This window comes from Mchenga conophoros, linkage group LG22 (assembly GCF_057382185.1).
Source record: "Mchenga conophoros isolate Kocher_MC1m ecotype Shallow Benthic linkage group LG22, M_conophoros_male_GT1.1, whole genome shotgun sequence".
Lineage (NCBI taxonomy): Eukaryota > Metazoa > Chordata > Actinopteri > Cichliformes > Cichlidae > Mchenga > Mchenga conophoros.
Window position 1 is genome coordinate 32326000 of NC_140546.1, and position 15802 is coordinate 32341801.

A 15802-nucleotide genomic window follows, 5' to 3' on the forward strand; every position below is an offset into this window, starting at 1 on the left:
GCAAATAATCCTATACTTGGAAATAAACACTTGTGGTTGTTTTGATGTGTTTGAATAAACAGCAGTACTTGAAGTTTGGATCCCTCTATGCTTATGGATCTATGACAGAAGTATGAGCTCAAACTGACATAGCCTACCTTGTGCACAGAGAAAGCAAAAGCCAGATGTGTTTTGTATTCATACCATCAGTGTGCAGTTGGCGCATTGTGTGCTTAGTAGATGATGGCTTGTGTGTACTGTTTGATACGGAAACACCATTTTTACGAAGGTGTGAAGAGTTAATCTAGCTGTGTTTGCTTTTGCAAGAGAACTACAATGTTTTGATGATTGGGTGACAGGTTTTCTTATTTGTGTGAAGAGTTTTGCAAAATTAGCCAATAGTTACAAAAAATGTGCTTAAGCAATCAGAAAAAACTGTAAGCATTCAGAAAAAACTGTAATAACAAACTCAATGACGAAACCTGAAGCAGATTAGGATTTGAGACTGGCCACCAGATGGCGGTGTGCGCTCATTTGTGTTTGGCTTGAACTTCCCAAATCTCTGCATAGCCTGTCAGTGCTGAATGAAAAATGCAGCAGCTTTGAAGTGATCAGTCACAGTATCTCACCTACATCACGCAGTGCAAACAGAACAACGATGTACAGAACAAACCAAACAATGGAGAGGTGAACTCCGTGTGGAGCAGTCATCAATAATTTGTAGCTCACTGTATCTTCCGTGCCCATGCACAGTGTACACTCAAAAAAATGAAACGTTGACTTTAATTAAAATTATTTTGTCAACAGGTTCCACGAAATTGAATTATGTTAGTTTAAAGCAAAAATCTTTAGTTCATCTAATTTAAAAAAACTACTTAAGATTAACAAGACATATTTAAGACTAACTAAATCAAGTTATGTTGTATGAACAAAGATGATATATTTTCAGGTTAGATAGTTTAGATTAGTTACTTCAACACATTTCTTATTTGTGGCAGTAAAATGTTAAATTTAAGTTAGATTAATTCAAATATTATATTTTCAGCCACCTTGTGCTTTATTAATTAGTTTTACATAAATCTATTTTGTCAACAGGTTCCACACAAATGAATTAAGTACATCCAACTTATTTTTTAAAATTTATTTTATTGCCAACACATTCAGTGAGCATTTGTGTAAACCCAGTCCAAAATAAAACACAACAGCTCATTAGGGTTAGTAATTAACAGTATGTAGACAGATGCAACATCAAGACTTTAAATTAAATGTCTGTATCTACCAGAAATAGAAGAGAAAAAAAACGCATTAAGATCACATAACACATTGATAAGATGACACTTGAGTTATGCACATGTGATGCTAGTAAGGTCTGTGAGTGTTTTTTTCTTTTAGTGTCTAAAATGGATAGCAAAGTTGCTATTTGCAATGATTGCTTAGGGTCAGTCCAGTAACACAATGCCAATGAAGTGCTTTCCTTTAACAATGCAAAGTGAAGTGTCCACCTCAACAGCCACAATTTAAAAAAAAATTTATGTAACAACAACAATAATAATAATAATAATAATAATAATAATAATAATAATAATAATAAATAGTCCACTGATATTAGCAATCAAAGAAAATTACATCACCACCCCAAATAAAACTTTAACAAAACATGCCAACATTATGGTCTAACAATAAAACAGCTTGTCAGCGTTCAGTTTTTTTGCAACAGCACAGCAGTAACCATTTAACACTTGCCACTGTCAACATTTATTTTACCAGTGTTTGGGCAAAAAACTTCAGATGTAAACATTTTAACATGGAAACAATTGTTCGTCTTTAAAAGTCCACAAAATATACATTCATCCTGCATTCCCAACTTGGATGATCTGATATCCTCGTGTTGGTGTTGTTCCCAGACCATCATGAAAATGTTGTTCCAGGTTCAACATTGCAAGTGACCAATCACATTGTTGTGACGTTATTCTATTCCAAGCCATTCGTGCATTTATGAAATTCCAATGTTGCAAGGACAATATCAATTCTGCTTACTGTTTATTAAAGGGTTACGGTTAGGGTTAGGGTCAGGGTCCGTTGATCGGCGGACAGAGGCGGTTTCACGCAGCTTAAGTACAGTTTTTTGTTTTACGCCGGTTTTTCCCGAAGTCGCAAAAGTATGACGTCACAACATTCTGATTGGTCACTTGCAATGTTGATCCTGGAACAACATTTAGTATGATGATCTGGGAACAACACCAACACGAGGATATCAGATCAACCTCCTAACTTACCCTTATTTTTAGTATGTATTGCAATTACCTTTACAATGCACACAATGTAACACAAACTGAATATGAACATATTTCTACCTCATAACAATATGCCTTGAACGCTAATATACACACCACCCTTCAACATTTCTGGTGCAGTATCATCTCTCAATTAAATCCTTTAAATCTCAATACTTTTGATTGTCTCTTAGCTTTCAGTCTTGAGGTTAACTGAGATTCAGTGCATATATCCCACCCATTAAGAGTGCACATGCAGAGGCCAGGTCTTCCAGGTCATGCAGGACACACTAGATGGTTATACCCACATCGGCTGGAGGAGTGCTGGCATCAGCTCTTTCGATGGTAAAGATAGCAGGGGTAATTTGTTCCAGCTCCCTCTGAACAGCTGTAGCTTAGACACAAAAACATAGAAAAATGGCATCCAGTTTTAAAAAAAGAAAGAAAAAGGGCCAAAGCTACCCTTTAATGACGTAAACACAATATTAGGAACATGCACCCCAGTGCGCCACTATTTTAGACTACAGATTCAACGATAAATATAAATAGTTTGGGTATACAAGAAGATTTCCCAAAACATTTAAACAGGTTCCATGCAAATTACAACAACAACAACATTACAACATGCAACAACATTAGTTATTCAAAATTTGGTTTAATACAGATAAAAAACTAAACTAAAATTACCAACCAATTATTCTTTGAAGAGGATGCTTGGGTCTTCATTCAGGTAAAAAGGTAGTGCCCTGAGGACACACTCCCTCCCCTTTTCAATGGTTTCCTTCTGTAGAGAGTGGCAGAGATACAGGAAGAGAAAACAGATATACTTTAGGATGACAGAAACTCACATTATACGCAAAATGAATGACATATCCACTGCACAGATAGACATGTACACAAGACCAACTAATCATCACATGGACATGAATAGTTAACCTGTTGGGCAGGGTTTCCACCACATTATATATGTCCATAATGGAGGTAAAGACAAACTAATACATCATCTTTTTTGCATTCAAAACATAACATAAAAACATTCACTTCTGGTTTAACCTAAATCAAGGGATCAGATTTTACATATGTTTAGGTAATTTAAATTTTCCAACGTTTTGAGTACCAAACTTTGTCTTGCTTAATATAAATGTAAGTGCACTGTGCAGCTACCATACACTAGCTGTTTAAATTTGAAAATGATCTTATTAGCCATAATATTTTGCTACCAACAGAATAACGCACCTGTGTGGCTGGGGCCAAAGTTTGTCTAATTTTCTTCCCTGCAACGCCTCCTTTTTTCTTGAAGACTTTTATGAGCTGGTCAGTGTATTGGTCAAGTTGTGTAAAAAGCCTTGGAACATGTGCAGCAGTAGTAATCCTCACATATTCTGCTTCCACCTGAAAATATGTCAACAAACACAACATACTGTACTGTAAATATACATACTATATGTACACATATACAAACTAAAACTAATGTAGTAAGACCTCATTAAAGCTATAATTTTAACACAAACATTTACACAAAATGCTAATGGAGCCATTACAGCTTTTATTGTTATTTATCAAGTTCCAAAAAATATTGATCACAGCTGATCTGAAAAGAATTTCATGCCTCAGGCCCTTGAACTGCAACCTTTACCATGGTTCAGATGTGGAGAAGAAATAACAGGGGCATGGGATGGGTCACAAAAGAAAACTTAACTTATAAAACAGTTTTGTTTTTAAAAGTATAACAGTTCACATACCACATACAAGCTCAGCAATACCACATACACCACATCAGTATAGGAGGGAGCAGGTAAAGGCGGGATCTGAGATTTATAAAGAAAAAAAAAATTAATTCCTTAATTTCAAGAAGCAAATTATTGTTTGAATTACAACTAAATAAAATACTACTCAGAAGAAAAGCAAGAGATTGACACTGCCATGTGCTAACTTTCTATAGAAGCAATTATCACCAGGTCTGTCGACCTCCATTGTCTGTCCACTCATATGTCTTGAATAATTTTATTAAAAAAATTAAGTGTGTACTTTCACAAACTGTAATTTATAACTACATTGATATGTATAACTCCGCTAGGAAACATGCTGTATTTACAGACCATTTTTACATAATACAGATTACTGATAGAGCAGAACAATGGTGTCACAGTGGCTTTCGCCCTTGACTTTTTGGATTTTAAATGTCACTTTATGCTATCCTTGCTATCCTATTCGATATTTCCGACTCTCGGATTACAGAAAAGGAATCCCAAGAAAGCAAATGGAAAAATAACCCCTTGAAAGAATAACCCCATGAACCCCTGTAGCTAATCCCTTAATAAAACAAAAAACAATAAAAATGTTTCTTACACAGTCCACAAAATAAGCATGTCCAGGACCCAGTAAAACTAATGTAAAACAAGCACACGCAAACGATATAACATGTCTTGTAAGACAAACGCAAAATATAACCATGCTGGACATATAGATACTACACAACATAGTCAAAGAAAAAAGTGGTCTTACCTCTCAAAGAAACAGCAGCTTGGCGCCAAAACAGCCTTTTTCAGTTAAATTTGAAGTCTTGCGCATGAGCAGGCACAAGCCGTGAAACCTTCTTGTTCTGCGCGGTTTCATTACAACTGTTTTTGCATTACTGCCACCTTGTGGATATACAAGGTATATCGATCCTAATTGACTTAACTTAAATGTTATGCGATCAAGTAACACATTAGTATTATGTACGTTGAATAATAGACACAATTACGTAGACTTGATTAGAAAAACATATGTTAACTTAACAAAAACATATATTTTAAGTAAAATGAAAATAAATAATTAATATACACTGAACAATCCACCTCATTCATTTTTTTGAGTGTAGGTAGATGTGGATGGTTTACACAATTAAGTGCGCTTCTTCTGCCATTATTTTATGCACACTTCTGTCTATTAGTAAGAAAATGTCTGCTGTCGAAGTTTAATAATTGAAATCTACAAGACGCACGGCGCCTCGTCAGCTGGGAGTTTCGGCTTTTTTTCAATAACTCAGAATTGTTTGAAGGCTGGAACCAAATGTAGCTCAGATCTCAACTCATCAAATCAGCATGTGAACTAGGTCAGATCACCCAGAGCAGGGCTGATGTGCTCAGCTTGCCATGTTCAGGAGGGTGGTTGCCTTGTTGCCTTCCTTCTAATGGAAGGAACACTGTGAATGTGAAGGGGACGGGGGGGGGTGGATGTAGCTGTAGTGATCTCAGGGCCACGGGACTAATTGAGGAGCCAGGGGTCAGCGGACTCCCACTAGAATGTCAAGAGTGCTCAATTATCTTAGAACCTTGGGCCATGTGGGATTTCCTTATCAATGAGAATAGAAATAGTGGGCTTTGGTTTTTTAATGAGCTGTGGACCATCAATACTATGATGAGACACATGTGTTTTGGGTTTTTTTCTTTGTTTTTTTAACCCACTGAGATGTCTCCAGTCGTTTTCCATTAGTGGAAAACACAAAGTCAATACAGCCTCGGGCTGCAAGTTATATGTAACCAGACATTGTTAAAATTTATATTACATTTTACATTTTTAGCTATTTATAAATAATTTGGCATGACAGTTGGATGTATTAAGCCAAATATAATGCAAGTAAACCAGTCCTGTTTTATATGTTTTTTTTTTTAATATTACAGGTGTCCTACGATACAGAGTGGGCCATTTATATGGATACACCGGAATAACATGGGAATGGTTGGTGATATTAAAGTCCTGTTTGTGGCACATTAGTAAATGTGAGGGGGCAAACTCCTCCACATGGATGGTGACCATGGTGGCCATTTAGAAGTCGGCCATCTTGGATCCAACTTTTGTTTTTTCAATAGGAAGAGGTCCATGTGACACATCAAACTTATTGGTAATGTCACAAGAAAAACAATGGTGTGCTTGGTTTCAACGTAACTTTATTCTTTCATGAGTTATTTACAAGTTTCTCTTTGTTCACACCCATTGACATGTCGAAGAGGTTAACACGTGAGGAGCGGATCGAAATTGTGTTGATATCTGATGAACGCATTGCAGCAGATTTTAATGCAAGACATCCTACGAGACCACCCATCTCCCATGCTACAATTAGCAAACTGCTTGCTAAGGTTCGTGAAACTGCTTCAGTGTTGGATTTGCCAAAATGTGGACGCAAGAAAACTGTCACTAATGAAGAAACATCAGTGTCTATCTTAGCTTCATTCAGCAAGAGCCCACACTAGCACTCGCCGCATGTCACTGGAGAGTGGCATCAGTCGAACATCCCTTCGGTGGATATTAGCTACTCACAAATGGCACCCTTACAAACTCCAGCTACTGCAGCATCTCAACAAGGATGACCCAGATCGGCGCACAGAATTTGCAGAATGGGCAAAACAAAAATTGGAACAGGACCCTCAGTTCACGCAGAAGATTTTGTTCAGTGATGAGGCAAACTTTTATGTGAATGGTGAAGTTAACAAACAAAACCACCGCTATTGGTCTGACACTAACCCACATTGGATGGATCCCTCCAAGACTGTTGGAACAACAAAAGTGATGGTTTGGTGTGGTATATGGGGTACAACGATAGTGGGTCCATTCTTCATCAATGGAAACCTCAAGGCCAATGGATATTTGAAATTGCTACATGATGATGTGATTCCCTCTTTATGTACTGAAGCCAGCACGTTCCCTGAGTTTTTCCAGCAAGATGGTGCACCACCACATTATGGGTGCCAGGTCCGAGCATTCCTAGATGAATAGTTTCCTGGAAAGTGGATTGGTCGTCGTGGGCCAGTTGAATGGCCCCCAAGGTCTCCCGATCTGACCCCCTTAGACTTTTATCTTTGGGGTCATCTGAAGGCAATCCTCTATGGTGTGAAGATATGAGATGTGCAGCACCTGAAACTACGGAAAGTTAATGCCTGTGCTGGCATTTCTCCTGCGGTGTTGCTATCAGTGTGTGAAGAGTGGGAGAAGAGGGTTGCATTTACAATCCAACACAATGGGCAGCACATTGAACACATTTTATAAGTGGTCAGAAACTTGTAAATAACTCATGAAAGAATAAAGTTACGTTGAAACCAAGCACACCATTGTTTTTCTTGTGACATTACCAATAAGTTTGATGTGTCACATGGCCCTCTTCCTATTGAAAAAACAAAAGTTGGATCCAAGATGGCTGACCACCCATCTTGAGAAGTTTGCCCCCTCACATATACTAATGTGCCACAAACAGGACTTTAATATCACCAACCATTCCCATTTTATTCCGGTGTATCCATATAAATGGCCCATCCTGTAGTTCATACTTGTGTATTAATTCAATTTAATTCAGTTTTATTTATACAACAACAAATCACAACAACAGTTGCCTTAAGGTGCTTTATATTGTAAGGTAATATTTCTCTCTACAATATCTGATAGAAAACCCCAACAATCAGATGACCTTCTATGAGCAACCACTTGGCGACAGTGGGAAGGAAAAACTCCCTTTTGATCATTATTACTTAATTATGTATTAGTAGAATAAATCTTTACCTGTTCAGATTTACTGGGTTGTATCTGATTACAAGTATACATCTAGAAAAAAAAAACATTCCCAATGGAATAACAACAGCAAAGTTCTCCCTGGAAAGCCATCTTGTAATGCCTCCTAGCACTTTTGAAATGTTAACCTTTGTTCAGATGGTTGTCTTGATATAAACAGGGGTGCACATAGGTGGTCAAAATAAAAGACGCGCACCAGTTAAGAAGTTGGAATGCGCGTTTGCGCACATAAGATGTTCTGGAGGAGGACAGACATTTGTTCAGAACTCTTAAAGATGTCGAAGAAGCAAGCTCCGTAAGCAATTACTTTGGTGTTCCTCCACCGCAAAAGAAGCGCGTATTCCAGGAGGAATATAAACACAATGCACACACAGTGTCAGCGTATAAATGTTATTATAAAAATTAACAGAAAGTTTGCAGACTTTACCCTGTAAGAAAGCTTTTAAAGGCTTAGTTTTACCTTTTTAACATCTTAAATTTTGTGAAATTTCATGGAAATCTGGAATTCTGCAAAAGCAAGAGTTCTTCCATAGATTTAGATGAGAAGGCCGAATCTATAAATAGCATGAAGTCCTTCATGTGGTCAGAGTAGTACCAAAATAGTCAATTTTGCTCTACAAGGGCCTGATATCCACTTATGAGAACATTATAATGCTACTGTTCTATCAAAATTTTAAATGAATATCTTCATATATGGCTCTCATTTTTCTTAGAAACAAAAATTAGGTAAAATAAAAAAATCTGGTAATTCTTTGTTTTTACATTCATCAGGTCCCAATCAGCCCAAATATCAAAGAGAAATTAAAAATGCATGCTGTGGATGAGTTTGGGTCTTAGGAGGTTAAATCTGTCACTAGAGCCACCTGACGTTAACCCATTAATTACTTTGTATTTATACAAACACACAAAACAAGTATAAAATGCTGACTAAAGCTCGATTCAGACTTCTGCAGGAAATCTACATCCTTACAACATAACTGGAAACCCCTCTTAACCCTGCCATGCCACTGAAGTCGTTGCGGGCTGCATCGACGTGATCTTTAGTTACATTTAACATTACAGGAGGTGCACTTTAGGTTATGTCAAAGGTTACAGTGTAGCGTTAAAAGCTATTTCCAGTTACAAAGTAAGTCCCATTCAAGCATAATTCACGCATAAGAGATAATGTTACAGTGGTGACTAATGAAAGTGGTTATACCAAACCACAGACCGTGTAGTAACACTGCTCTACGTGTGGAAGAGTGGGTACATTATTTCTAGATTCTAAAACTTGAGATACTATCACTTTAATAAATTTTGAGGTCAAACCTGGAGGGAACAGCACAGCGGCTGCATTTATTTATTCTTGGTGCTTTCGTAGAGAAATTTGGTACTCGAAGAACTCTGAACGAAATCTTTGCAACAAAGTTACAGTTTTCTATACATTACTGACCAAAGAAGATTTGTAATAACTTTCCTTCGGGATTAATAAAGTATTCTGATTCTGATTAACTGCCCAGAGATTACGTCCAAGTGGAAAGGTTTGCTTCTTTAAGGACTTATTTGTGTAATGGCGTTTATGTGTGTTGCTCGAATTCCTGTTGCTTGACTACTGCGAGTGGACGCCTGTTTACTCGTTAAAAATGTGATAATGTGATAGACACGCTCAAGAGATTCTAAGTCAACTGTACCGTGGCAAGAGCAGTGCATGATGGAAATAAGCATGAAGACACATAAACAGGCAGGTAACCAACATTTATTTACCATTATCAACTTTACAATAAAACCAGTAACATCTGTCAACATTAGCAAAATAAAGAACAGAAATCAATCCAATTTATTTACAGAGACAAAGCAGATTCAGGCTCACACAAGACAGATAAACAACTCTGCTTCATATCAAACTGCAACAGTGAACATAGCAAGCTTAAGTGTTCTTTTTTTTTTCATAGTAAGGTAAAAATCAAAGTCGTCTATCTTTTTTTTTTCTTTGAACAAACAAGACATAGCTTCTCTGAATCTTTAAGATGGTTCTCTATAATACACCACAAAATACTTCAAATTTGGGTTAAAATATAGGAATGTAAAAAGTTGGCAAGTCTTTTCTGATTTCTTTTTCTTCTATTTAACAGTCATTTCAAGTGGTTGTGGTGTCCTAGTATCTTATCTAGCGTCGTTCCTTCGGCAGGAGGCATCTTGAGTTGTGGATTTTTAAGGGAAAAGATGCTTCGACCTCCAATCATCATCCATCGTTACTTCATGGTGTCATTTGCCGGCCAGCTAGCCATTAAAAATCCCCCCAACCCCCCCCCCCCCTCCCCACGCACAGCGACCAAACCCGCAGCCTAAAACTCAGTCCAGGTTCAGATGTCGAGCAGTAACCAGGAAAGTGATCTAGTGAATCTAGTCTGTCGTCTTGTTATCATGACGAAAAAAGTGGCACGTCGAAGGAGTCTCTCACATACATGTGTATATATTTACATATACATATATCCATATACATATGTATACATATACACATATATATAAATATATATATATATATATACTCTTAATTTTCTCTCTCTCTCTTGAAAAACAGTTCACCCAGTTCATTGTGAGCTAAACGTACAATCACTCTTTCTTTTCAGACGGAGCGGGGGTCGAGCTGCTCTCCTCTGTCGGTTTCGTGGCCTCGGGGGCAGGAGCAGCTGCCTCTTTGGCCTCCTCCTTGGGGACCTCCTCCTTAGCTGGCCCCTCCTCCACCTTCGGAGCCTCAGCGGCAGAGGCAGCGTCGGCGTCAGCAGCCTCCTCCTTCACCTCCTCTTTCTTCTCCTCGGCAGGAGCAGCGGCTCCATTCTCAGCAGGCTTCTCCTCAGAGGGGGCAGCGGCAGCCGCTTCCTCTTTCACAGCCTCGCTCTTCTTGCTCTTCTTGATGTTCAGTTTGAAGTTGAAGGGCTTCTTCAAGGAGAACTTCTTCTTCTTCTTCTCTTTGGTGCTTTCTTTGGCCGCAGCCTCGCCCTCCGGTTTTGCAGCCTCTCCGTCTGCAGCAGGCGCCGGTTCGATAGTGTCACCTCCCGCACTGGCTTCAGGCTCCTTGGCGGCCTCCGCGGAGCCGTTGGTAGCTGCAGCATCCCCATCGGGCTTTGTAGAGACATCGCCATTGGTCTTCACGTGACCGTTCTCCTGTAAAAAGGGTTACAAAAAAAAGAAGAAAAAAAAGACACAAAATAAGTCAGCTTTCTATCAAGTCTTGTGTTTTTTAATTAAAAAACAAACATAAAATACAAACAAGAACAACTGCTGTTGGGGAGGTCTCGTATCTTTGCCGAGCATCGTTGCGCTCATCAATTAACCACCATGTCGTCTGGCTCAAGAGGCGACGCCTTGCAGTACCCTAATCAGGCGATAGGCGGCGGCAGCGTCTCACAGACCGCCCGGGTTGCCAGACAGACGGGCTCAACAAAGACGAGGCTGAAGCTCATCGATGGACGAATGAAAACACCTTCATTTGTTATTTTTTGTTTACCCAAGAAAAATTTGATAATTTTCCAGGGGAAAAACATTTAAAACTCCGAAGAATTTTTTTTATTCATGAACCCCCCCCAAAGACTATTTGGTAAGAGTGACGGAAAATCGTTGTTTTGAATATTAGTGACATTTGACATCTCATTAATGACTAATTTTACTTACATTACGTTTTGGAAAGTACCAATTTGCAAGATTTGCGGTGAGACGGCAACAGGGCTCTTTTCAGGGAGGAGTAGTAGACTGCCTACGTGCGAGCAAGCCGCCCCCTCCCCCTTTTGTGACTGGCACTGTCAAAAAGCGTTCTCGGTTCGACCTCAGTGACAAATAAACACATACTTACTTGAAACTGGGAAAACCGTGACAAATAACAGCCCCCCTCCCCGCGGACTGATATGTTTTTGGGGGGAGCTCTGTGAACACCCGTCTGAGCACAAGATGCTACAAAGCCCCACCTGACTTACCCCAAAATGTCCTCACATTCAAGTTTAATCGATTCATCGTTAGCCAAATCCGCTATATGCGAGGTTTTCGTGTGAGAAACTCAACTTTTATCAATTTATTATGCCATCCTTCTGTGATAAAGTAGTCATACGGAGCAACTAGATGGTATATTTACCTGTCCGTTGGTTTTGGCAGCTGCAGCATCAGCGGCAGCAGCGTTTGCCTCCGCGGCCACCTCTCCCTTGGATGCCTGGGATCCCATTGTCTTCGGTGAGTAGCGGTCTTCTAAAGCAAATTAAAAAGAAAAACTAAAAAAGGCGCGTTTTAAGTTAATCCAACTCCAGAGCGAGTTACGTATCCAGCGGTGAAACCGTGAAAAGTGTGTGTGTTTTTAATTTTTTTTCTTCAAACAGCAGCTACTCCCCTTCGGTTGTTCCCGTTGTCTGACTTGCCACCCCGATAGAGAGAGACCCTCTAAACTCGAAGCTCGCTGAACGTAACGCTTCAACATACAGCAGGTTCAGGGCACCACCCGTGGGCGGATCCTGTTCATGAACGGCCAATCATCGTCTGCTCCAGCCCGACTTTGTCCAATCACCTCTGACTCCCTAATTGTCCCCGCCCCTCTAGTGGACCCCCAGCAATGAAATCAATTCAGCCTTACTAAATGCAGTGTTTTATAGGCATGAAACTAAAAAAACAATGCTGACATAGCATAAAGATAAGAGAAAAGTCTCCCACACAAAAGTAGTTTCCTTCCTTGTAGTGAGTATTACTGTATGAGTGTGTTTGCTTACCTCAATTCACATGATGGCTGATAATTCAGAGGGAAGATATGGAGCACATAGCTTCATAGAACATCTAGGTGATTACCAGATGAGAGTGAGGTATATTTATAGTAAACATTAAACCACTTGTTTGGATGTGTGTGCGGGCTTTAATAGCATTGCACCTGATACACTCAGTCATAGCATAAATTGAACCTAAAGTTGCTTTGATCAAGAAATCAGCAGTGAGAAATAATGAACACGGTATAACAACTCTATTCACTGTAGCAGTTTATTTACACAGGATGCACAAGCACCCTTAGGGCTGCAACTAGTTCTTTTGAGTTATTAATTGACTGTTAGATCCTTTCCTCAAAGTGCCAAAAAAAAGAAGAAGTGAAAACTGCTCTAAAAAGTAGAAAGACAACCCTTTTTACCTAGATTTATTTTCCTTTCACCTCCAATTCCCACTGTCTCATTTCATGGCATTTAGTAATGCACTGCACCATTATTGTTTCACTTTTGCTTCCTGGCGTAAGTGGGGGAATTCTGACTGGACATCTTTTGGTTTCAGTCTCAGTACAGATGGTAGACAAAAACATATCTCAAATTACAGTCTGATTCAGCAATTAGTCAGACTGTCAGTAAAATCCAACACGTTTCCAGAAGTCAACTTATGGTATGAAAAAGCCTCCATATAGAGTAAATCACAGGCACAGTCTCCCCTGGGCAGTCAAATTACTCGAGAAAATAGTAGTTCCATCAGGTAGATGTATTATGCTTTACTAGCACAACACAGCTCATGAAATACAGTTTAAGAGGAGAAGAAGTAATTCTTGCAACACTATAGCCATCTTAAAATTCCTCTATTTTTGAAGTACGGCTAAATTAGCCTTAATTTCAGAGGTCACTTGACTATTGATTTTGCATGTATGGAAGAACAAGTCAAACCATATAAATGACTATGCCCTAAATAAAGCCTTTAAACAGCTTTTCTTTTTGCTCTAAAAAGTTATACTTCTACCACAATCTGTACTGTTGTGGAAATCTAGTAATTTTGGATTGTCATGGGTTTGATTCACTGCATCCCACTAATTGACAGAGCAGTTATCTGAAAAAGGCACACTGGAAGAGCAATTAGATCAAAATCTTGGTTACACAGAAATAAACGCAACCTAAATGGGCATTCAGGGAGCGCATGCTCCGCCAAGGCCAGCGTGCTCTTTTGCAGTTAAAAAAAAACAGTAACCCACTCGTTTCCCCATGGATCACCTCTCCGCTGTCTTGGAGTTCAGCACTTTTTAATGTTGCTTTTACCGTATGTCCATTAAGTCCCTCACTGTGATGGAAGAAATTTTATGACAGTTTTCATTTATACAGAGGACTTAACTGTGACAAAATCAACAGGTGGAAACTAAAACAGAAAAAGACTGGGAATGGGAATGTTTTTACCTCCAGGTACACTATTTCCCATCTAGATCTGTTCCCACCAGGAGGAGCAGCTGAATGGTAAAGTGGATTCACTTCTGTCATTCAATACAAATGAACAAAAACAACTGAATGAGAGTTTACTCTATTGTTCGATGTAGATTTAGAGGACACATTTCTGGCCATCAGATTGGAGAACAGGATTCTTGTTGAGGCTAGTAGCATGTCACGCTGTCTCCTCATGTCTACGTGACTAGAAATGTTGTTCACTTCCGCTTGTCAACAACATACCAGTGCTTAAATATGCCAACGGGATGATCATGCACATTCCCCCTGATCGTTCGCCTCCACAAACATTCTTCACAACAGCTGCTGATGTTAAAAACCTCAGTTACGCAAGCCAAAGACTCCAGTGTTCAGTGGCGCAAATTGTTCTTTACTGCAACCAATCTGTCTAATTGATTTTGTAAGACTCGGGACCAGTGAAATGTGTGTCCTATTAGAAACCCACCTGCTCATCTCTTTGCAGGTACAGATCAGCGATGAACAGAAATGAGTTTGAGATACTGGCTGAACTGTGTAATCATTAATGCATTTACAATGGGCTCAAAGCACAGTTTTGCATTGTCCATGCAAACATTTCATCAATGTGGTTAATACAAAGTTATTCATGTGACTGTATCAGCTGAAGACTTTCACTGTAGAATGCAGAGTGCTCCTTACTGATGTTGCTCACATGAATTCAGGTCTTCCAGTCACTTTCATGACCACGGGTGTATGAAATCAAGTACTTAGACATGCAGACTGCATACAGACCTCAACAAAAAGTGCAGTTGTGAAATTTTCTCACTCGTAAATTGTCCATAGTCAGCTGTTAGTGGCATTGTAACAATGTGTGTGTCATTGTGGGGGAATTGCTGTCATGCCAGCAAATGCTGAAGCGTGGAGTGCGCAGAGTCAATTGATACATACTCTCAAATTTCATGTGGCCGTCAGATTAGCTCAAGAACATTGTGCAGAGAGCTTCAAGGAATTGGTTTCCATGGCTGAGCAGCTGCATCCAAGCCTTACATCACCAAACACAATGCAAAGAGTCGGATGTAGTGGCGTAAAGGACGCCGCCATTGGAGTCTAGAGCAGTGGAGATGTGCTGGAGTGACGATTCACCCGTCTTCATCTTGCAATCCAATCAACATGTCTGGGTTTTGCTGTATAAAGTTTGTTGGAGGTGTAGGTTGCATTTTAGGAGTTGGGCTAAGCCCCTCAGTTGCCCTCAGTTCCAGTGAAAGGAACTTTTAATGTTTCAGCATACCAAGACATTTTGGACAATTTAACTTTGTGGGAACAGTTTGGGTATAGCCCCATCCTCTTCCAGCGTGACTGCGCACCGGTGCATAAAGCAAGGTCCATAAAGACATGGATGAGCAGGTTTGGTGTGGAAGAACTTGACTGGCCTGACCTCAACCTGACAGACGACCTTTGGAATAAATTAAAGCAGAGACTGCGAGCCAGTCCAACATCAGCGTCTGACCTCACAAATGTGGGTCTGGAAGAATGGTCATAAATTCCCATAAACAAACTCCTAAACCATGTGGAAAGCCTTACACAAAAAGTTGAAGCTGTTATAGCTGCAAAAAATGGGCTGACTTCATATTAAACCTTGTGGATTACGAAGAATGGGATGCTACTCACATTCGTTTGTGTGAAGGAAGGCAAGCAAATATTTCTGACGATATAGTGTAAGTAATTGCTAATATAATGACATTAAATAAGTAATCTTTAGTTAATTAAATTCTTGCTAAGAGATAAAGGAGAACCAAGACTAATAGTTGTTCACAGCTGGGATCTACTGAGTTGATCTTATAGCATGAGGGCTTGAAG

General features: G+C 39.4%; 1 protein-coding gene and 1 long non-coding RNA gene across 2 annotated transcripts; both read right to left on the reverse strand.

Annotated features, from left to right (window-relative positions):
* Window positions 1-790: 790 nt before the first annotated feature.
* Window positions 791-5106, reverse strand: LOC146549753 (uncharacterized). The gene is made up of 5 exons (XR_014890448.1): window positions 4758-5106; window positions 3995-4060; window positions 3489-3644; window positions 2944-3036; window positions 791-2646 (listed from the first exon to the last, which is right to left on the reverse strand). It is a non-coding gene; the product is annotated as an uncharacterized LOC146549753 (long non-coding RNA).
* Window positions 5107-10343: 5237 nt separating this feature from the next.
* marcksl1b (MARCKS-like 1b) lies at window positions 10344-12230 on the reverse strand. Its single transcript, XM_085262658.1, has 2 exons — window positions 11902-12230; window positions 10344-10940 (listed from the first exon to the last, which is right to left on the reverse strand). The coding sequence occupies exons 1-2, from the start codon at window positions 11986-11988 to the stop codon at window positions 10389-10391; spliced, it is 639 nt and encodes a 212-aa protein (XP_085118784.1). The 5' UTR covers window positions 11989-12230; the 3' UTR covers window positions 10344-10388.
* Between the last annotated feature and the right edge of the window lie 3572 nt (window positions 12231-15802).

What these genes read in the sequence shown, in the direction of transcription:
- marcksl1b (XM_085262658.1), bottom strand. Translation starts at nt 11,988, where the DNA reads ATGGGATCCCAGGCATCCAAGGGAGAGGTGGCCGCGGAGGCAAACGCT. An exon ending in CTGCCAAAACCAACGGACAG is followed by an intron (nt 10,941 to 11,901) that starts GTAAATATACCA and finishes CCCTTTTTACAG; the next exon opens with GAGAACGGTCACGTGAAGAC.